The sequence below is a fragment of the Vespa crabro genome, chromosome 11 (assembly GCF_910589235.1).
Source record: "Vespa crabro chromosome 11, iyVesCrab1.2, whole genome shotgun sequence".
Taxonomy (NCBI): domain Eukaryota; kingdom Metazoa; phylum Arthropoda; class Insecta; order Hymenoptera; family Vespidae; genus Vespa; species Vespa crabro.
The window spans coordinates 1,517,501-1,540,000 of record NC_060965.1 but is presented as its reverse complement, the minus strand read 5'-3'; the positions used below and the strand labels follow the sequence as shown (position 1 = coordinate 1,540,000).

The 22,500-nt window shown below is 29.9% G+C and overlaps 1 protein-coding gene across 4 annotated transcripts in view; it reads left to right on the top strand.

Annotated features, from left to right (window-relative positions):
- Positions 1-7,077: 7,077 nt before the first annotated feature.
- Positions 7,078-22,500, top strand: part of LOC124427804 (transcription factor Sox-10-like) — a 16,888-nt gene continuing 1,465 nt past the window's right edge. Inside the window, exons 1-4 of one of the 4 annotated variants that reach the window (XM_046971115.1) lie at positions 7,078-7,237; positions 7,647-7,750; positions 14,018-14,146; positions 22,018-22,354. In XM_046971115.1, the coding sequence (XP_046827071.1) occupies positions 7,653-7,750; positions 14,018-14,146; positions 22,018-22,354 (564 nt within the window). In that variant the 5' untranslated portion in view covers positions 7,078-7,237; positions 7,647-7,652. Of the gene's footprint in view, positions 7,751-13,999; positions 14,147-22,017; positions 22,355-22,500 lie in introns of all 4 variants that reach the window. The other 3 variants (XM_046971114.1, XM_046971112.1, XM_046971111.1) reach the window with 3 other exon arrangements.

Below are 22,500 nucleotides of genomic sequence, written 5' to 3'. Positions count from 1 at the left end.
ATTTGCTTTTATTAAAATAATTATTTATAATGATTTATTTTATACTTATGTATGAATAGAATAAACGATTTGTATTTATTAAGATTAAGATTAGATTTTCATGAGAAAATTATGATCTCTCTCTCTCTCTCTCTCTCTCTCTCTCTCTCTTATATACGCAGGCATACAAATTTATAGTAATTTTAATTTCGCGATACTCTGTCATCGTCTGAAGAATATCTATATATCTTTCTCTCTCTCTCTCTCTCTCTCTCTCTCTTATTTCGTTGGCAAATTCTCGCGAGTAGAAAAGAGACAAATAAGATGGTACACGAGTCAATTTTCGGTACTGAGTCTCATCTTAAAGTTTATAAGAGAAAGAGAGACAGAAAGAGAAAGAGAGAGAGAGAGAGAGAGAGAGAGAGAGAGAGAGAGAGACAGAAGTAAAGACGACTTGTTTTCTGTCTTTCCTTTCGTGCGCCTAATTATACAACGAATTTAATGAATGAGTGAGCTAGCAAAGACAGTGCCCCATAGATGAGCGTATATAAACCACGGTCAATGCCGTGTGGCGGCTTTTTCATAGAGATCAAAGGGAACGTCTCACTCGCACTTTCGGCGACGGGGGTTCACAACGAAAGAGTTGCAGAGAAAGAAAGAAAGAAAGAAAGAAAGAAGGAAAGAAAGAAAGAAAGAGAAAGAAAGAGAGAGAGAGAGAGAGAGAGAGAGAGAGAAAGAGAAAATATGTTAGGCTAAAAAGGAGACACTTAGTGTTACCTACTCGTTACGAATTGCTGTAAAAATAATTGCTGAAAGATTTTCCCTTTTCCCTTTTTTCTTTCTCTCTTTTTTTTCTTTTTTTTCCCTCTTTTTTTTTTTCTGTTTTCTATTTAATATCTTTCTCATTCTTTTTTTTTCTCTCTCTCTCTCTCTCTTTTTTTCTTTTTTTCTTTTTTTTTTTTTTTTTTTTTAATATCTTTTTCATTCTTTCTTTTTCCCTTTTTTTTTTTATTCTTATTTTTATTTACGGTTCACTCTTGTACATTCGTTCGTTCGTACGTTTTTATTAACGAGGGAAATCTTTTCTTTTTTTCCTTCCTTTTTTCCTTTTCTCTTCCTCGATCCAACTTTTTTTTACAGCAGGTAATTTTTCTTTTTTCTTTCCTTTTTTTTTTTTTTTCCAACCATGGGATTGACGATTTTCGTCGAATTCACTGTCATACGATTTTGTTTTAGATTTTGTTTTGATAGCAACGAATTTCTGTTCGAGTCGTCATTATGGTTGATCGATTATCAATTTGAAATTCTTCATGGTGATTATTCGTCGTATAATTGATTAAATACGAATTGGATTGATAATGTTTAAAAAAAAAATTTTATCCCATAAGATCGAGCTCCGAATTTATGCTGAGTCGTCGTTACGATTGATCGATTATCGATTTGGAATTCTTATGGGGTTTAATTTGTTATAATTCAATGACTACGAATGGGATTAATAATTTTTTTTTAATTTTATATAATATATATATATATATATATATACATACTTAATTGAGTTCTAATATGTTTAGAATTTATGACGAATCATTATTACAGTTGATCAATTATTGATTTGGAATTCTTATAGGGATATATATATATATATATAATAATTCAATAGTTATAAATGGTATTAATAATGTCTTAAAATTTTATATCATAACATATATATATATATATATATATATATATATATATATATATATATATATATATATATAATTGAGTTTTATCAAGCTCAAAATTTATGACGAGTCATCATTAAATCCGATTGATTATCGATTTGAAATTCTTACGACGATTTATTAATAACAATTTATCGGCCATGAAATTTTATTTCAATTTGTTCTTCAAAATGGAGAATTTTTTTTTTTTTAAATCTTCTCGATTATTGGATTTTCCCAATAGTTTTCCTATTAACTAATATATAATTAATAAAGTCATACGAACGTGCGTCTTGAGATTTGTTCTTGTGTTTCCTTTCATTTAGTTTCATTTCATTTCGTTTCGTTTCTAAGACGAAAAGTATCTTCACAATCGTGGGATGGATTCGTGGATTCGTCGCTAACCGCTAATCCAAATTTAGAACGACCGGCGAACAATAATATTGATTTCAACGAAGCCCGAATTTTGCTCTTGCAATGAGTAAACATCCCGGGGCTCCACGTGGCGTCAATATGTGCCCGATGTTCTTCGTTCTTTGTAAGTAAGTACGTAATACGCATGTCTTCAGGATTTCAGGGCCGTTTCGAAAAAGCACCGAAACAGAATTTTATTCGACGAGAAGGAATTCACACTCTGAATGGCGCCTGTCAATTATATTATTTCGAACGGAAGAAAATCGAGTAGTTGTTACGTTTCAAATTTCTTACTGAGATATCGTAAAAGTTAAAGGAAACAAATGTTTTTCAATCATCTCTATTACTTTAAAACGTATGAAACATTTTGTCTATAATAAATTACATTCAAATAAATTTCAATGATCGATAATGATCTTTACGATTGATCTAAACTTTTATATATAAATATGAAAAAAATCTTATCGATATTAGTATCATATTATATTTTGATTTGAATTTTCATAATAAAAGTTTTAATTGGATCATCATGCGATACAATCTTTATCATTTATATTCATTCGACTTATTTTGGATATTTTGAAATTTTCTTATTTCGTATTTATTATCGATGAAATTATTTCGATGAATGTTTCATAAGATCTCATAGCTTGGTATTAAATTAACGAAAGATTTTATAGATTTTAATTATTATGAATTTCTTTTCTTTTTATTTATTTATTTATTTATTAATTTTTCTTTTTCATCTTACGACAATCAATACAGTTTGAAATTTTATTTTAAATTCTAAATAAATATTAATCCTAATTATCGCAAATGTGAGATTAATTTTATGATAAAGCAAATTAAACATTGAAATTAAACACGATTCGTTGGTATATATAAATAAATTCTGATAATACAATTGATAAGTAAGATATATATATATATATATATATATATATATATATATGTCGGGTGTATAATAATTATGATGTAAACATGAACGATGTACAGATAAATATCAAATTTAATTTTGAAATATTTCTAAGTTTACTTCGTCGGTCTACCGGTCGTGACACTATAAAATAATGATTCCGATAATTCCTGGGGGTCCAGGATACCCCGTCGGGTACTTGAAAGGGACCCGAAGAGACGTCCCAGGGGCGGCGAGTTCGGTGCATCGCATCGGGCACTCGACACATGTAAAAACCCCCTGGGACGCCGATACCGCAACTTTTCAGACCCCCAACGGAGAAGTAAGCCAAGATACGTTTTTGCATTGTCATCGAATCGAGACGGTTGTCTCCATTGCAATTTGTTGACCACCTTATATAATATTTCCTAAAAATCAATTTTACCCATTTATACAAAAATATAATTGTTTATGTATTTTATAAGAAAAAAGAAAAATATATATATATATATAAGAAACGTTAAATAATAAATTGTTGATAAATTCATTTTATAAAAAATTATGAAGATATATATAAATATATATATTTATATATAGATTATAAAAAAAAAATATCTGGGTATATATCTACCATATATATATATATATATATATATATTTATTATATTAATACATTTATATATATATATATATATATATATATATATATATATATTTATTTACTATTATTAGTTATAATGGTAATAATTTTTTTCCTTTTTTCTTATTTTTTTATTTCTTGTAAATTACAATATCGCAATATAATTTATTGTAATACAAGAATTTAATTATTTGTATAGGGGGAAAAATTATATACATACATATACATATATATATATATATATATATATATATATATATGTATGTATGAAATTATAAAGATATAAAAGATATAGATGTATAGATGTAATCGATAAGATGTTGGCTTCTCAACGTCCACGCGAGAAGTGCAACGTGCAACGACTAATGCAATGTCGAGTGCAACCGTTCTTGGTCCAGTGCCAAGAGAGATCGCACACTCCTTCTGTCGACGTCATTATCGTACATGATAGCTCGACCAATCGTATTGCCGGAGGGTAGACTGACGGAGACAAGGAGAGAGTGAGAGAGAAAGAGAGAGCGAGAGAGAGAGAGAGAGAGAGTGAGAAGTGAGAGAGAGAAGAAAGAAGAAGGGATAGGATGGTAGGTAAAATATATTTGTGTGTTCGTGAGAGAAAGAGAGAGAGAGAAAGAGAGAAGAGAGAGAAAGAGAATGAAAGAGTTAGAGTGGGGGAGAAGAAAGCTGATTGGTTCTTCTCTCGTAGGATATCGTAACCATGGTTACTATTCGATGTGTGGTAGAACGACGAGAGAGAAGGATGGTAGATTAATCCAGAAAAGAGAGAGAGAAAAGGGAGGGGGTTAGCCATAAAAGAGGGAAAGAGATAGATGGATAGAACCTAAAATAAACGTAATAGATACGTCTAGTTAATTTTCGTAACTTCGGTCATAGATTTAATGCATTTTATCTATTATTAAATATATATATATATATATATATATATATATATATTATATTTAATAAATTTTTCAAATTATTATTACAAATATACGTAAAAAATCTATTAAATCATTCACGTAATTTAATAAAATTTTCTAACACTCGTAAATAAATCTTATTCCGATAGAATTAATTGAAATATAGAATTAATAAATGGGATAAATTTGATTAAAGAAAAAAGCAAGAAAAAAAAAGAAAGAAGTAAAATTGAACGTAGAAAAATTTGTAATAATACGAAAAAGAAAAAAAGAAAAAAAGAAAAGAAGAAAAAAATGAACGAAGAAAAATAAAAAGAAAATTATTAATCAGCATTAGTTAAATCAAATTAGTCACTAATCTATACATCTATCTGTCTATTCATCTATCTATTTATATTATATATATATATATATATATATATATATATATACGTACTCATTGAATTGTTATTAAATATTAAATTAATCAAAAAAAAAAAAAACAAAAAAGAAAATAAAAAAAAAAAAGATAAAATAAAAGGAAATGAAATAAAAAAAAAAAAAAAAAAAAGAGAGAAAAAAATAAAAAGGAATAATATAAGAAAGTAGAAGAAATTAATCTTAGAACGTTTCACTTCTAACACTGAATTATGTTCTCATGTTCACCACGCAAACTCGAGGGAGTCACCCCCACTCCTACTTCCATCAGTTTTATTTAACTCCCTTCCACTCTGAACGAGCATCAATCTCTCTCTCTCTCTCTCTCTCTCTCTCTCTCTCTCTCTTCATCTCCCTCCTTCTCTTCTCTCTCTCTCTTCATCTCCCTCCTTCTCTTCTCTCTCTCTCTCTCTCTCTCCCTCTTCATCTCCCTCCCTCTCTCTCTCACTCTCTCTCCCTTCATCACCCTTCTACTCTCTCTCTTTCTCTCTTCATTTTCCTCCCTCTCTATCTCTCTCTCTTCATCTCCCTCTCTCTCTCTCTCTCTCTCTCTCTCTCATTCTTGTTGGTGTTGGCACGCGGTCTCGTAGCGATCACGAAGCAACAAGTGTCCGGAGGCCGTTGTCTTCGGCTCCGCCCCCGAGTCTCTGTTCTCTCTCGTATAGTTTCCTGCTGGAAACTGCCCCGAGGCGATGCAACCACCTCACTCGAGAGCTGATCGTGCCGTCAGCTAGAAATCCTCCGCGAATATAACAACATTTAATACGCACGCGCGAGTTTAACGAGATTCTCGTTTTTGAGAGAGAGAGAGAGAGAGAGAGAGAGAGAGACATTTTTTTTTCGTATTTATTCTTCTTCTTTCACTTTTTCTTTTTTTTTTGTTTTGTTCTTTCGTTTTTCTTTCTTTCTCTTTCCTTTTTATTCTTTTCTTTCCTTTCCTCCTCTTTTTTTCTTCTTTCCCCCTTTTTTCTGTTTTTCTTTCTCGCGTTCGGTGTTTTCTTTTTGCTTTTTCTTTTTTCTTATTTTTTTTTCTCTTTCTTTTCTTTTCTTTTTTTTTTTTTTTTTTGGTGTGTGACAACGACAGTTATCCTTCGTACTTTCCTTCATAATTTTCTTTTCCATTTTCTCCTTTCTCATTTCTTACCTGCTTTCATTTTTTTTGTCATTCCTTTCGGCTTCTTGTTGTTTCGTTTCGTTCTCTCTTGAATTTTTCTTTTCCTCGTTCATTTGACTTTCTCGCAATTAAATTTCATAGATACATATAAATATATGCATATTTAATTTTTTGTTTGACAATAATTATTATTGATCATTGTTATTAGTGTGTTTCTTTTATTTTTATTTTGTTTCGGTTTTTTTTTTTTCTTTTTGATTTTTGTGTTTTGTTTCACCTTTGGGCTCAATTGATCTTAGAAAGAAAAAAGAAAGAAAAAAGAAAGAAAAAGAAAAAAATAAATATATATATATATATATATATATATATATATATATATATATGCGAGGAGAAAGGGATAGTTTATTATGGGAAATAATTTTCGTTATATTTGCAATCGGTACATTAATACTTGTGGACAAAAAGAAAAAGAACTTTGTGCAGTGACCTTTATATTTTTTTTTTTTTTGTTCTAGTGTCCACTTTTAACAATTCTTATCTCTTTACTCTTATCTTCTCATTCATTAAAATCGAGTAACGAGAGAGAAAGAGAGAGAGAGAGAGAGAGAGAGAGAGAGAAAGAGACAGAGAAAGTGAGTAAAGAGAAAGAGAGAAATGGAAATATAATAATCGTCATTAAGTGAGAACATAATTAAATATAATGATTTGATCGAGAGAAGAGATAATATCGATTGTGACGGTACAAAAGGAGGAAATATACGCATAGAAGAAACTTGGCCGAAGAGGAGACGAAGAGGAAGAGAAGATTTGAAGTGACGTAGTTCTCCTATTTTTTTTTTCTTTTTTTTTCTTGTTTCATTCTTTATTTCTCCCCTTTTTTTTTTGAGTGATATCGCGAAAGACATTGTACATGACTTTTCTCGTTGATACTTCGTTCGAATTCGTTCATTTCTTTTTTTCTTTATTTATTTATCTTTTTTTTTTTTTTTTTTTTTTTTTTTTTTTTTTTTCATTTCTCTTACGATGACAACGAGAAAACGATATAGCGTAAGAGATAGATCGATGTTACTCGAACGTTAGAAAAGAAGAAGAAGAAGAAGAAGAAGAAGAAGAAGAAGAAGAAGAAGAAAAGTGTGGACCGGACGATGACCGTTATCTGTGTGTGAGATAACTTAATATAAACAATTTTCTTGTTCGTTCGTTCGTTCGTACGTTCGTTCGTTCGTACGTTCGTTCGTACGTACGTTCGTTCGTTCGTTCGTTCGTTCGTTCGTTCGTTCGTTCGTTCGTTCGTTCGTTTATTTGTTCGTTCGTTTGTTTGTTTATTTGTTTGATTGGAATATTTTACGTGTTCGCGATTAAAATTATTCATCGAGTAATGATGAACGACATAATGGGTGATAATACCGTTAATACGAACAATTCCAATAACTCTAATAATAATAATAATAATAATAATAATAATAATAATAATCATTCTAACAATGGGAGTATCCATAATAATAATAATAATAATAATAATAATAATAATAATAGTAATAATAATAATAATAATAATAACGGGAAGACATCTATGGGAGCTATGGGGCCCAATGGTGGTGAAGGAATCAGTGCTGCCGTCGCTAAAGTTCTTCAGGGATATGATTGGACATTAGTACCGGTTGCTACCAAGTAAGCTCGTTTTTCTAACTTTTTTTTCCTTTTTTTTTCCCCCTCCCTTCTTTTCCTTTCTTTCGTTCTATTTTCTTTACCCCACTCCCCCTTTTTTTCTTCTTTTTCTTTTTTTTTTTTTTTCTTTTTTCTTTTTTTTTTCTTTTGAGACAACACGCGACAATATCAAAATTAGATAATAATCAAGGACAAAATCGAATGGACAGATATCCGTCTGAATTTTATTTCGTATATAAGAGTTCTTCTTTCGTCATTTATATTTTGTATTTTATCTTCGTTTGATTCTCTAATCTTTTGTATTTTTTTTTTTTTGTTCTAATTTATTATTTCTTTTTTTGTTTTTTTTTTTTCTTTTCTTTTCTTTTCTTTTTTTCCTCCTTTTCTTTGGTTTTATATTTATTAGAAAAATAATCGATATTAGCGTCGAAGCAAATATCGATCGAATTGGTTTATGTCAAATTTAATTATTTTAATTATATAATACGACGCTTCGTAATATTTCTCTGTTAATCTTCCGTTCGATTTCTAATCTTCTTTAATTTTCGTTAAAGAAATAATTAGAATTAGTGCCGAGCAAATATAGGTCTCCTTTTATCTCGTATTTAAACGTTCTTGTTTCTTTTCTGTCTTCTCCTTTTTTTTTTTTTTTCTTTTCTTTCTTTCTTTTTCTTTCCTTCTTCTCTCTTATTCATGCTTCGTAATTTTTTTTTCTCGGGTCAATTTTCTTTCTAATATTTTCCTTTCGGTATTTTTTATTTTGTATTTTTTATTTTTTCTTATTCCTTTTTTTCTTTTTCGTCCCAAAAAAACAATCAGAATTAGCGTCGAGTAAACGTCGGTCTCGTTATTTATTTGCATGAGTTTTTATATTTTTCCACAATAAAACCGATCTCTAATCTTTCCTAATTTTTCTTTAAAAGAGATAATCAAAATTAGCGTAGAACGAAGAACGTTCTTTCGTTTTACGTCGTAATAAAATACATCTTTTTTTTTCTTCTTTTTTTTTTTTTTTTATTTTTTTTTTTCTCTTTATTTATACTCTGCGTCTTTTCTTTTTTTTTTCTTTTTTTTTTTCCTTTTTGAATGATTGTAAACAAAGTTAGAACCATCGGGACAATCTACGTTTGAAATATTTCTTATCGTCTTTTAGACGTGATTCACTATGATATTAATTATGATAATTATGAAAAACAAAAAAATAATAAAATTATACACACATATATATATATATATATATATATATATATATATGTATGTATAAAGAATAATGATTATTATTTTATTAATAGTAAAATAATTTTTCAATTTTTCTAATCAAATAATTGAAAACAATTTCTAATCAATATTATTTCATTAGAAAGAAAAAATTTTTCTATTCTCTCTTTCTCTTTTTTTTTTCCATTCGTTAAATTCAATAATTCAAAAACGATAATAATCGGAGAAAGATCATTTCAAAAAAATGAAAAAAAAAAAAAAAAGAGAAAAAAAAAAGAAAAAAGGAAAATTATTATATTACATTTCATGAATCATTTATAAGTTAAAATGATTCATTATATAGGAATGTGAGAAAAATTTTGTTGAAATGAAGAAATGTTTGCAAAGAAAAAAGGGAAAGAGAGAAAAGAAAAAAAAAAAAAAAGAAATAAGAAAAAAAACGAAGAAAAAGAAAGAAAGAAAGAAAGGAAAGAAAAGAGAAGGGGGGGGGAAAGAAGAGAGAAAAAAAATATAAGAAAACGCGAAGAAAGACGACGATAGATATAGGAATATATGCGATGAAGGGGGGGAGGCGGGCTGGGGAGTAGGACATATGGGGGGGAAGGGGTTGAGCAAAGGGGCTAAGGGGGGGGAAAGGTTTTAAAAATACGTGACGCTAACTCAATTATGACGCACCCGTTTCCACGGCCTGGGAAACGACTTAAGCGAGGAAAAATGTCCTCGCTTGCCAATTAACGTAAATTAGCTAATTAATATCCGATCGCAATGTCTTATAATACTTATTCCTTTTAAAATTTTCATTCTCTTAACTGTATTCCTTTAAGGTGGTTTCCTTATTTGTATTTTTAAAAAAATTGACATATTGATGAAAAAAGAAAGGAGAATTAATTTAAGAGAAATAATATCAATTGAAAGAAACTTTTCTTTTAATTCCCTCTTTTTTCTTTTTTCTTCGTATTTTTCTTTTTTTCCTATTTTTTTCTTTTTTCCTCTCTTTTTCAATTAATTAAAAATAAAATCTCTACAAGCACGTATATACTATACATATATATATATATATATATATATATATATATATATATATATATATATATATATATATATATATATTTCTTTTTTTTCTTTTTTTTTTTCATCGAGTAACAGAGACAGAAATATATATATATATATATGTGTGTGTGTGTGTACATGTATTAAGATTTTACGATCAAAGAGGTTGCAGCATCCCGTCGGATGCTGTGTTCTAACAACTTCGTTCGATATAATCGTCGATGGCCTTTAAGTTCGAGAAAAATGACGCAACTAAAGGAGTGCACACGGTGATCTGGTGTCTTATAATTGCCTCTCTAGTCGGTAATGCGAGATTAGAACCTTGAATGGAACGTTTTTTCCTTTTTTCTTTTTTTTTTTTTTTTGTTTCTTTTTTCTTTTTCGTTTTTATACAGACATATTATACGACGCTATTGCTTTGGCAGAGGATACTTTTTATCTTTTCTTCTTTTTATTTTTTGTTTTTTTTTTTTTTTGTTTTTTTTTTCTTTAACAAATATCAAACGTTACACAGGGAGGAGAGATGGCATTAAGAAAATTTTTAACTAATCGAATTTTGTACAAAAAAATTTCGAGATTGTCCATTCCTCTCTCTCTCTCTCTCTCTCTCTCTCTCTCTCTCCTACCTTCCTCTTCCCTCCCCCCCGCCCGGTCCCATCAGTACTCAGTTCAATTCACGTAAGAAAAATTGTTGATCGTTAAGAGTATCTTTTTCTTTCTTTCTTTCTTTTTGCCCGCTCCTCCCTGAACGTCACTCATTAAGAAGATTAAATGGTTTTGAAAATATTATAAATTAAAAATCGTTATAATGCCGTATCTGAAAACGATTGTACAAATGCAAGAGAGTTGGATATATTCATATTCTCGTGCGGCGTCGGTTCTACATGCCAGCCGGCTTATCGCTAACTCTCAATTATACGAGAGTTATCTCTGGATGTGTAGTAAAGGGTACCGTGTTTATTTCTACTGATATGGGGGTCCGATAAAATCGACTGTTTTTTAATTCCCATGAGAGTTCTCTATGAGAATTTATGTATCTCTCCCTCTATCTCTTTCTCTCACTGTCTCTCTCTCTCTCTCTCTCTCTCTCTCTCTCTCTTTTTTTTTCCCTTCTCTATCCATATTTACATTAACTCCTGAAAGTTTACCTTTAATGAAACACATTTTTATCCTCAAGCTATCGAATACGTTTGTTCGATTTTACATTATATCCCTATTATAGATTAAATCTCTATCCATTATTTGATCGTCTTATTAATCGTATTGATAGTATTGATATTAAAAAAAAAAAAAAAAAAAAAAAAGAAAAAAATAAATAAATAGAAGATTTCTTTATCTGTTTACGTCAAACAAATCAAAATTATTTGACTGTTAGATCGTTTAATTTCTTCTTAAATGAACCTTATCGATATTTGTCGATCACGTAGATTAATCATTTTTTTTTTCCTGTTTTTTTTTTTTTTCATCTCGAATTGATAAGATCCGATTAAATTCGTTTATTTAGTATTATTATTATTATTATTATTTTTTTTTTCTAATCGGATTAATAGTATCGATTTAAAAAGAAAAGAAGAAAAAAAATTAAAGAGACAAAAGTTTCCCCCACCAACCCCACATTAGAAAGTTGAAATTATTTCGAGAGTATATATATATTCTTTTTTTTTTCTTTTTTTGAAATATCACTTATCGATATATCTTTCGATCGAAAGTTACGTTCGATAGATCTCGTTTGAGATGAAAGAAAGAAAGAAAGAAAGAAAGAAAGAAAGAAAAAAAAAAAGGAAACGAAAGGAAAGAAAAAGAAAAAAAATTTCTTTTTACATTTACGAGAGGAGTTTCGTAAAGTGACTTTCCCAAAACGATTTTTATTCTAACGAAGAAAAGAAGGAACAGGAAAAAGAAAAGAAAAGAAAAGAAAAAAAGAAAAAACAAAAAAAAGAAAAGAGAAAATAAAAACGGAAGAAGAAAAAAAGGCGTGTTAGAAATGTAGTCATGTTACAAACGTTTTAGGTTGAGTAGATTTTACTAGCAAAAACATTAGTAGTAGTAGTAGTAGTAGTAGTAACGTAAGTCGTAAGTCGATGTAAACGAGGTGTAAAAGATTTAAAAAATTTTTTTTTTGCGTATCTAGGTAAACCATGAACGAGCGCGCGCGCGCACACACATACTCACTCCCGTCCAAGCTCAGCGTTTGCGACGAACCATCGCCGTGAAAACCGCCTTGTTAGTGAGCCCACGCTAATTACAAACGGCTCTTTCGGTTTACACACGGATTTAACGCCCCTCTTATTTCAAAGAGCCCGAAAATATACGAGACTCTATTCGAATGTCTCGAAAGTTCATGTCGATTTTTATCGGCCCGTTTGTCGTTGTGATCGATCGATCAATTTAAAAAAATTATTTTTCTCTATCCTTTTTTCCAACCCCTTTTTTTCTCGTTTCTTTTCTCTCTTTCTTTCTCTCTCTGCTTTTTTTTTACGATCAATCTATCATTTCAAACGTTCATTCGTTTGTTTATATATAGGATATATTTATATATGTATATATATATATATTATTATATTAAAATTGTGATTAATATTATACAATATTGAAGATACAAGTGATAAAATTGTTGTATAAAAATTATTATATAGTATTATTTCAATAAATTTGTCACAAAAAATAATAAATTATTATTATATACATATATGAAGTGTCATCGGATACAATAAAAAATTAGTATTATATAACATTATATAAATATATATATATATATATATATATATATATAAATATATATTTATTGCTTTAACAATGTTTTATTACTTGTATCTTCACACTTATTATTATATTAATTTAAATATTATACATATAGTATAATAAATATTCGTATATTATATTTTTATATCACATATAATTTATATATTTATATATAATACATATATATATATATATATATATATATATGTATCTATCTACATTCACCTATGTAATATATATATATCTAAAAAAAATACATATTTTCACTTCTCTAATTTGATCATTGTCCGATATTACGATATTTCAGTATATACAAAAAAAAAAAAAAAAAAATAAAAAAAATGCAGAAAAAATGAGAGAGAAAAAGATCAGAAAAAGAATAAAAAGAAATTGAAACGAGTATGATCAAGATGAAGTTAGATTAATCAAAGAAAGAAAATACGAAAGAAGGAGCGAGAGAAAGAGAGAGAGAGAGAGAGAGAGAGAGAGAGAGAGAGAGAGAGAGAGAGAGAGAGAGAGAGAGAGGTGGCAGCAATCACGTCCGTCACGTTCTCGTTCAGGACCCTGGGTTAAAGTTTTATGAAGTCATCTTCTTGGAAAGAAAGGGATATACGTCCCATTCGAAAGCCGTCACACGTTTTAACATCGGCAGTGTTATTTTAAGGCCAGCCTTAGAAATAAAGCTCACTCGGTAGATCGAATAGAAACGAGAAGGGTTGCTGATGATGATGGTGGTGGTAATGATGATGACGATGATAATGGTATTGGTGGTATTATTGAGTGTGGCGAGGGTTAGAGGTGAGATTAGAAAAAGGGAATGGGAGTAGGGTTTTAGGGATTGGGGCGGAGGGACGGGGGTGGGATGAGACGAGGTAAAAGAGTTTAGGTAAAAATTCTAATCTTTAAACGTTGCTCACCGTTTTATTTGCTTCTGCCAAGTCAGCGGATTATCTGGCCTAACGCAATCAATTTTATTTTCTTTTTCTACTTTTTTTTTTCTTTTCTTTCCTTTTGTTTTGTTCAGTTTCACTTTACCTTGCCTCACTATTTCCTACTATTAATGATGAAGTGTCGATAATGATATTCTTGATATTTATTTTTTTCTTTTATGTTTCTTTCTTCTTCTTCTTCTTCTTCTTTTTATCGTCATCTTAAAAACATGAAAATTTGGACGAAAGGAATTATTTGAAGGATAGGTGAAAAAAAATCGCTTCCAATGAAGATAATGTCTACTAATTGCAGGGGCTCCGGCGACAAAAGGGCGGCACACGTGAAGAGACCAATGAATGCCTTTATGGTGTGGGCACAGGCTGCCAGGCGGAGATTGGCCGATCAACATCCACAACTTCATAATGCCGAACTATCGAAAACATTGGGAAAATTATGGCGGTGAGTTTGATACGTTCAAATAAATACGTTCCTTTGTTGTAATGAAAATATTTATAGAGAAATTGTAACAAACAAAAGGAGAAAGAAGATAATAATCTTTTTTAATTTTTTTTATTACAAAAGAATTAAGAATTTTCATTTACAATATATCTATAATAAAAATATTAATTGATTGATATACATATGTCCATATATAAATAAATATTTATGATATATTTATGATATTTTAAGTGACACATTTATTTTTCAATGTAAAATATTTCTGTAATATTTTGCAATCCTATAATAATAATAAAAAAAAAAATATATATATATATATATATAATGATGATAAAATAGTGGTCTTTGAAAATGTTAGATAATAGAAAATAAATATATGTAAACATGTACATATATATATATATATATATATATATATATATATATATAATTTAATTATATATTTAATCAATATATGAAATATTATTATATATTATATATATGTTTTCGATATTTGAAAATAACACGCTTATCATACGTTATTACGTTCGTATATATAAATGAAAGGGAGAAAATTTTTTTTCTCTCCTTTTCTTTTTTTTTTTTTTCTTTTTTTTTTTACGAAACATTTCGAGATAACAGATTCGATTTCGTTTTTTTTTTTTATTCAAATCGTATTTGTGTCCGTTAAAGAATTTCCGTTTCGCGGTTAGTCGGAAAGGCACCGTCCCGATAAAATTAATCGGCACCACGTGTCTTCAATCGGCTGCCTTTCCATTCTCAATCAGATAAGAACGATTCTCACAGATGCGAACTTGGCAAGCTGCGAGCACCCGGCCATGTAGAAAGACGAGCATCGTCTTTCATGATCTTTTAAGCGCGAACCAAGAGCGTTTTAATTCGTGGAAAAAAAAAAATATATATATATATATATTATTTTATTTTTTATTATCATCAACAATCTTTAAAAGACAAATTCGTTCTTATTTTTTCAAACAAGTCGTACAATATATTAATATTGAAAATTATCATAGAAAAATTGATTGATAGAAAAAAGAGAGAAAAGATTCATTAGATTCGTTGGAAGGGACGTTACTTGTAACAATTTTTTTTATTTTTCTTTGTTTTTTTTTTTTTTTTTTTTTTACGAACAAAAATGCATATATATATATATATAATATTAAAGACACGTTCTTACCACGTGGCGCCAAAGCTTACACGTGGTATGTTACAAGTGTGTATCCCCTCCATCCTCTCCCTGTTGCTCGAAAGAAATAATGTGAATCGCGCATTGGACTCATGAGTGACGAATGTATTCAACATTTAACCGATACTCCGTGCGATCTAGATCCTTGAAAAACTTCGAACACGTCAGATAATAAATAAAAAAAAAAAGAAAAAAGAAAACAAAATGAAATCGTTCGAAGTATCAACTTGATATGATCCCGAACACAGGGTTCCATAAAATAACGTTGAAACATTCGGAGTAGTTTTGAAAGTTTTGGAAAAGAATGAAAAAAAAAAAAAAAAAAAAAAAAGGAAAGAGAAAAAAAATGAATAAGAACAAAGTAAAAGAAAAAAGAAGAGGGAAAGAGAAAAGAGAAGGATAAAAATGAAAGGAAAAGAAGAGCAAAAGAAAAAAAAAAAGAGAGAAATAAGGATGAAAAGGAGAGAAAAGGGAAAGGAGGAAAGAAGAAAATAGAAAAAAGAAAATAGAAAAAGAAAAGAAGAGAGAGGGAAGAACTTTAAGAAATATTATAAAACAAAATTAATGTTTCTTTTTTCTTTATGATAAAATTATAAGATAAAGAAAATATCATTCGATTAAATCGAATCGATATATTATATTTTAAACGTTACAATCGATAGGATTTATATATAATATTTGTTGTTATATAATTTATTGTTATTATTATTACATAATATTTTATTATCATTATTATAATATAATATCGTCATGAAGTATAATTCCTTTCTTTCTTTCTTTCTTCTTTCTTCTTTTTTTTTTTTTCTTTTTTTTTTTTTTTTTTCTTCTCTTTTCCTTTATAAAGACCAATAGAAATTCTTTTCTTCCTTTTTGTTATTTCAAATTGTGAAAGTAGAAAGAGATACGGTCGGACTTAGGCGTACGCGTATTTAACTAAAAATAAAATTCAAAGAGGAGAGAGAAGGGATGACTCGAAGACGATTTCATTTCCTGGTTGGGACTAACGAGGGGCCCCCAGCGAGCCCTCACAAGAGATCATCAGAGGACCCGCCGACAAGGCCCCCCATCGCGAATCATTTTATTATATACCGACTTCGATCGCAATTCGATCCGATCCGATCCGATCCGATAGCCGATAGTCGATCCGATAGCCGATCGATTTCCCAATGAAACCTTCGTCTCACTTGTCTCGAAAGTGGAACGAATAAATGCGGAAGAATTATCTATGGGGAATCGTTTTAATATATATATATATATATATATATATATAATATCAATTTTCGATTATCTTATCTTCAATGTAAATTCAATGATAATTGAAAAAATTTTGATGAAATTAGAGAGAGAGAGAGAGAGAGTGAGAGAGGGGCTGGGGCGGAGAGGATGGAGGTTACCAAATAGATCTTTTTTTTCCTTTTTTTTTTTTCTTTTTGTTTTTTTTTACCTCTTAAAAAGTAATTATTTAGCACCTTTGAAATGGGCCTAACGTCAATTAACACAATTTACTTTGGAATGTGAATTATTTTGAGAATACTGTCAGTGAACTTTTAATGCCAATGACTAAGACGATTTAAAAATATACATATCATCGGATCGGACCAAAGTCCCTAATGTTTGGGACAAATGTTTATCTCTAATGGGGGTCAAATGTTTATCTCTAATTGTTCAATCGAGATCGTGTTCGTTTGAAATGTTTGTCCTTTCGTTGAAAAAGTCTTCGATATTATTTTAATATTAAATAATGGCCATTACGGTATTCGTGTAGATTTGAATTTTCCAAATGAAGCATGGAAAAATTTCATTATCACGATAATTTTAAATCGTATTTATTTAGAAAAATTTATGGAAAAAAAAAAAGAAAAAAGAAATAAAGAAAAAAATCTCGCAAATTATTTTAATGCACGAGCGCGCTTACGCGTTGTACGTTTTTGTATGTCCGCTTTATTCGTATGTTCTCGTTTTAAAATCTAGAGAAAAAAAAAAAAAAGTCTCACGTAGATGAATTAAAAGGAATAATATATCTCTGTCTCGATTCTAACTTATAATATTTCACATGATAGAATACGATTCATTACATACGTACTTTAGTTTTCTTTTTGATTTCTCATAAAGGATAAAAAAGAAATAAAAAAAAAAAAAAAATATATATATATATATATAAAAGAAAAGGAATACATAAAACTGAAATTACCTATTAGATCATGATTTTCGACGTGATAAATGGGGTTCGTTGAAAAAAAATTTATCTTTTACGATTTTACCTTCAATTAGCACGAATTTATAAGGACGAAAAAATGGATGGAGGAGAAGGTGGAGGAGGAGGTGGAGGAGGAGGTGGAGGAGGAGGAGAAGGAGGAGGAGGAGAGAAAGAGTAAGAAAAAAAAGAAAAGAAAACAAAAATAAGAAGAAAAAGAAAGAAAGGAGGGAGAAGAGAAACGAGAGAGAAAAACAAAGAAAGAAAAAGCAAGGAAGAAAAGAGAAGGAGGAAAAAAGGGGAAAAAAGGGAAAAAAAGAAAAAAGAAAGAAAACGGCAGGTTCGGAAAAATTCACCTGACAGGAACAAGGAAGGTATTGTTGTTATGAGATAGATAGTCTTGATGGTGGGCCTTTATCTCAAGCAGGAACCGGCCAGCAGCTGCCAGCACGCGCCAAGGATGAACCGTGATATCTGTTTTCTTTTTGTCGGCAAACACGCCTTCTAATATCTTCAATGGTGATATACCTTACAAACGGACGACGCGACGAATCGTTCTTCAACGAAAATTTTTACGGCTATGGAAGAGATTTATTTCTGGCACCAATGTACCTACACCTGGATATCCTGGAAATACATATACATATACATATACATATACATAAGTATATATATATGTGTGTGTGTGTGTGTGTGTGTGTGTGTATGTGGATGAGGATGTATTTGACTTTATCTTAGAATAACTTGAAGAATTGAGTATGTTCGCGAAGGAAAAAAAAAGGAGAAAGAGAAAGAAAGAGAGAAAGAGAGAAAGAGAGATAACAAATGATCGATCAAGTTGATCTAATCGCGTCGATTAATTCGAAGTGTTATTGTTTTATCAATTTTTTTTCTTTTCTAATATTCATCCTTCATAATAATTTTTCGTCTTTTTTTTTTTTTTTCTTTTTTTTCTTTTTTTTTTTAAATAATCTTTACAAGATCATACGGGATTTAAATGATTTATAATTAAATTGTATTGTATGTAACCTGGAAATAGAATTGAATTTTGATACAAAGTGACGATACCATTAAATGATAAGAAGAGTGTTAAGAACAGTGTAGTAAACCTAATTGGTTGATCCTGGGTTGCATCTGGCGTTTGAAAAAGAGGCTGCGATGAGGAGAAGCTATCGCGTTCGTTGGTTGGTTGGTTGGTTGCTTGGTTGGTAGGCCGAAGAACAGGAAAAGAAAAAGAAAAGGAAAAAGAAAAGAAAAAAAAGAAAGAGAAAGAAGGAGAGAGAGAGAGAGAGAGAGAGAGAGAGAGAGAGAGAGAGAGAGAAAGAAAAAGCAAAAGAAATAGAAAAAACGTCAAACTGAGACAGAGTCCATTGACCAGATGCTACTCTCTCCTTCTCTCTCTCTCTCTCTCTCTCTCTCTCTCTCTCTCTCTGTCTTTCTTTCTGTCACACTCTATCTATCTATCTCTATTTCTTTCTCTTTCTCTCTCTCTTTCACTCTCTCTTTAACTCTCTCTCTCTCTCTCTCTCTCTCTCTCTCTACTGTTAAAGACACATGACAAAACATATATCCGTTAAACTCGAGGATGCAAAACGTTGCATTTAATGCACATACGTACATACATTCGAGCTGGTCAAGAGCTCTGCAAGACTGTGGGATTTAAATTTCTAAGAGACAGATATACACGAAGTAATGTATATTGGTAGTTCGTGGAAGGAAGAGAGACAGAGAGAAAGAGAAAGAGAGAGAGAGAGAGAGAGAGAGAGAGAAGTTATGTTTGTACAATAGATGAGTTAGATTGATAAGATCGATAAGAATCTAAGCAACGTCTTAGTTTAGTTTCTAATTCTTATCTCTTATCATTCGAAGAAACTATTACTCCCGTCTGATTTTCATCTTCTTATTTTATCTTGACAGAACGAGAGAGAGAACGAGAGAACGAGAGAACGAGAGAGAGAGAGAGAGAGGAGACTAATTAAAGCGAGATTTGATCTTCTTAGAATTCATTAGAGTAACAATCACGAGAATTAAATATCGTATGAAGGAAAGACAAATATCTTCTTTTTTTTTTTTTTCTCATTTAATTATTACATTTAAAAAATGTAATGAAATACGATCGTACGAACGTTTAAAAATGAGACATCATTAAAAGAATTTCAACAGCGAAGGGAAAAAGAATTAATTCTAAAAATAAAAAAGACGAATAAACGGCGAGTAAACGTAAAATAATTGTTAATAATTAGGAAATAATTGTTAATAATTAATAATAATTATTAATATAGGAACGAATTGTTTCGTTAAATAATTCGTACCTAAGTTCATGAATCAATCAATCGTTTCATTCCTTCTTTAGAAGAAAGAAAAAAAAAGAGAGAGAAAAAAGAAAAAAAAGAAAATAGAAATGCGATCGTCAGATCGTAGAGATCAAATTAAAAACGAATATTAGAAAAAGAGTATTTGATAAAGAGAATGACAAATGAAAATTTTCCAATGATTTGAATTTATCATATGTACGTTGAAACAAAAAAAAAGAGGTGTTCGTACATTTTTGCGATCGTAAAAGTGATCCTAAGATGATCGATCGATCGTGAATCTTTATTACGCTTGATATGATATATTGCGAAGAGATAAATAAATAAATGAAAAGAGAACAAACAAATAAATAAACAAACAAACAAAAAAAAATATATATATATATATATATAAAAAGAGAAAGGGAGAGAGAGAGAGAGGAAAAAAGAAATGAGAAAAGAAAAGAGAAATATATGGATAGGTCGAACGAAGAAGAAAAAAAGAAAAAGAGAAAGAAAGAAAAGGGAAAAGGAAAGGGAAAGGGGCAAAAAAAAAAAAATAAAAAAAAAATAATGGAAAAGAAGAAGGAAAAAGAGATTTTTAAGAACACTTTCGTGACGCCATATTATACCGGAAAACCTTATCGTTCTTTAGGGGTCTTTAAGGAGAGCCCAGTGGGAACGTAAACACAAAACCTTTCTCTCTCTCTCTCTCTCTCTCTCTCTCTCTCTCTCTCTCCCTCTCATTCTTTCTCATATTTTCGAGTATACACATAGAAACATATACATACATACCACACATATAGACATATATATATATATATATATATACATATATATAGACACCATGGTTATGGCTTTCGCGCGTTTCTTTACGAGCTTAGACTTCTCGAGACTTAACGCCCAGAGTCCAGGAACACTAACCAGACGCAATCTCGCAAGTCGCACCTTCTCTTCACTCTTCCTCGAAAAGAAGAGAGAATCGGATGCTGATAGAAACGTTTCGAGACTCCTTTACAAGACGACCTCTCCTCTGTCCCTCTTCGTCCCTTCGTCACCTTCGACGAACTCCTCCTCCATCTCCTTATCCTTGCACTCTCTTGATCCACCACCACCCTCCCTCCCTCGCCACTGAAACGATCTTCACGGCTCTCAACCGAACCGTCTTTTGAGAGAATATGCGGTGCATGCGTCATACGTGAATCACGTTAATCCGACGACAGCTATAAAACCGAACGCCCTTTTACGCTTGAACGTTGCTCCTTGAATAAGTTTCAATATGTATGTTGATATTTAATGTTATCCGTTCTTGATATTATTCGAGGACTAAATTAAGAGCGAGCTAATAGATCTTTTTCTTTTTTTCTTTTTGTTTTTCTTTCTTTCACTTTCTTTTTCTTTTTTTTTTTTTTTCCTTTCAATTTACGAAACAATTTTTCTTTACTTTCTTCCCTCCCCCACTCCGCTACCCCTTCTTTTCTACTCTTCCTTTCTTTCTTTCTTTCTTTCCGGTATTATCGAGAACGAACGAAAGTATTGGTTTGTTGGTTTGTCTGTTTGTTTGTTTGTTTGTTTGTTTTTTTTTCTAGAAGAGGAATTCTATTTTTTGTCTTTTTTCTTTGTTGTCCTCGTCGTTACGTTTTCGTTCGAACAAAATTTTAATCCTCATAGGATAATTGATTAAAATAATATATATTATAAATATTCTAATATATATATATATATATATATATATATATATATATATGTTTTTCTTTTTTGGATAATAAGTTGATTGGATTAAAAGAAAAAATTAATTTATTATTAAATTATAATATATAATAGTTCTTTATTTTGATAACTTTATTATAAAATATAAAGAGTGGAACTGTTGAAAGTGTAACTTTGATGATTTAAGTTTTTATCGAGACAAAAATCAACTTGTCATTAAATTAGTAATAATAAATAAAAAAAAAATATATATATATATATATATATAATAGATTAAAAAATTATAACAGAGATCGTATATCTAAGAAATATATGAAAATTTTACAACAAACGATTTAAATATAATTTGTAAGAATAATGATATAATATTGTAATATGATGTAATATATTTTGAACAATTTAAATGAACGATTTAAACGAACTATATATATATATATATATATATTTATTTTTATTTTTGTTTTTTTTTTTTTTTTTTTTTTTTTTTTAGGCGACTTTCCGATAACGATAAAAAGCCATTTATCGAAGAAGCCGATCGTCTTCGAGTGATACACAAACGTGAACATCCGGATTACAAATATCAGCCAAGACGGCGAAAACCAAATGGACCGTCGGGTCGTGACAGTTCACCGTCAAGAAGTCAAAGTAATTTGATATTTAGCGTGTCAAAATCCTTAAAACAAGAGGACATGAGTCCTAGAGGTGTACAAGGACCAAATTCACCACAGAGCGGTGCTAATTCTTCTTCGCCATCGACGACCCCAAATCAAGGATTGTCATTACCAACACCACCTACAACGCCTAGGGGTCAACATTACGTCAATCAGGTAATTTATAAATTTATGAAAAATTATTATTATATTTCTTTTTTTTTTTTGTTGCCCTTTTTAATTTTTTTCTTCTTAACCATAAAGCTTAAATTTTTAATTTATAAATTTCGATTAAAAATTTCTTACGATTTTATTTGATCCTT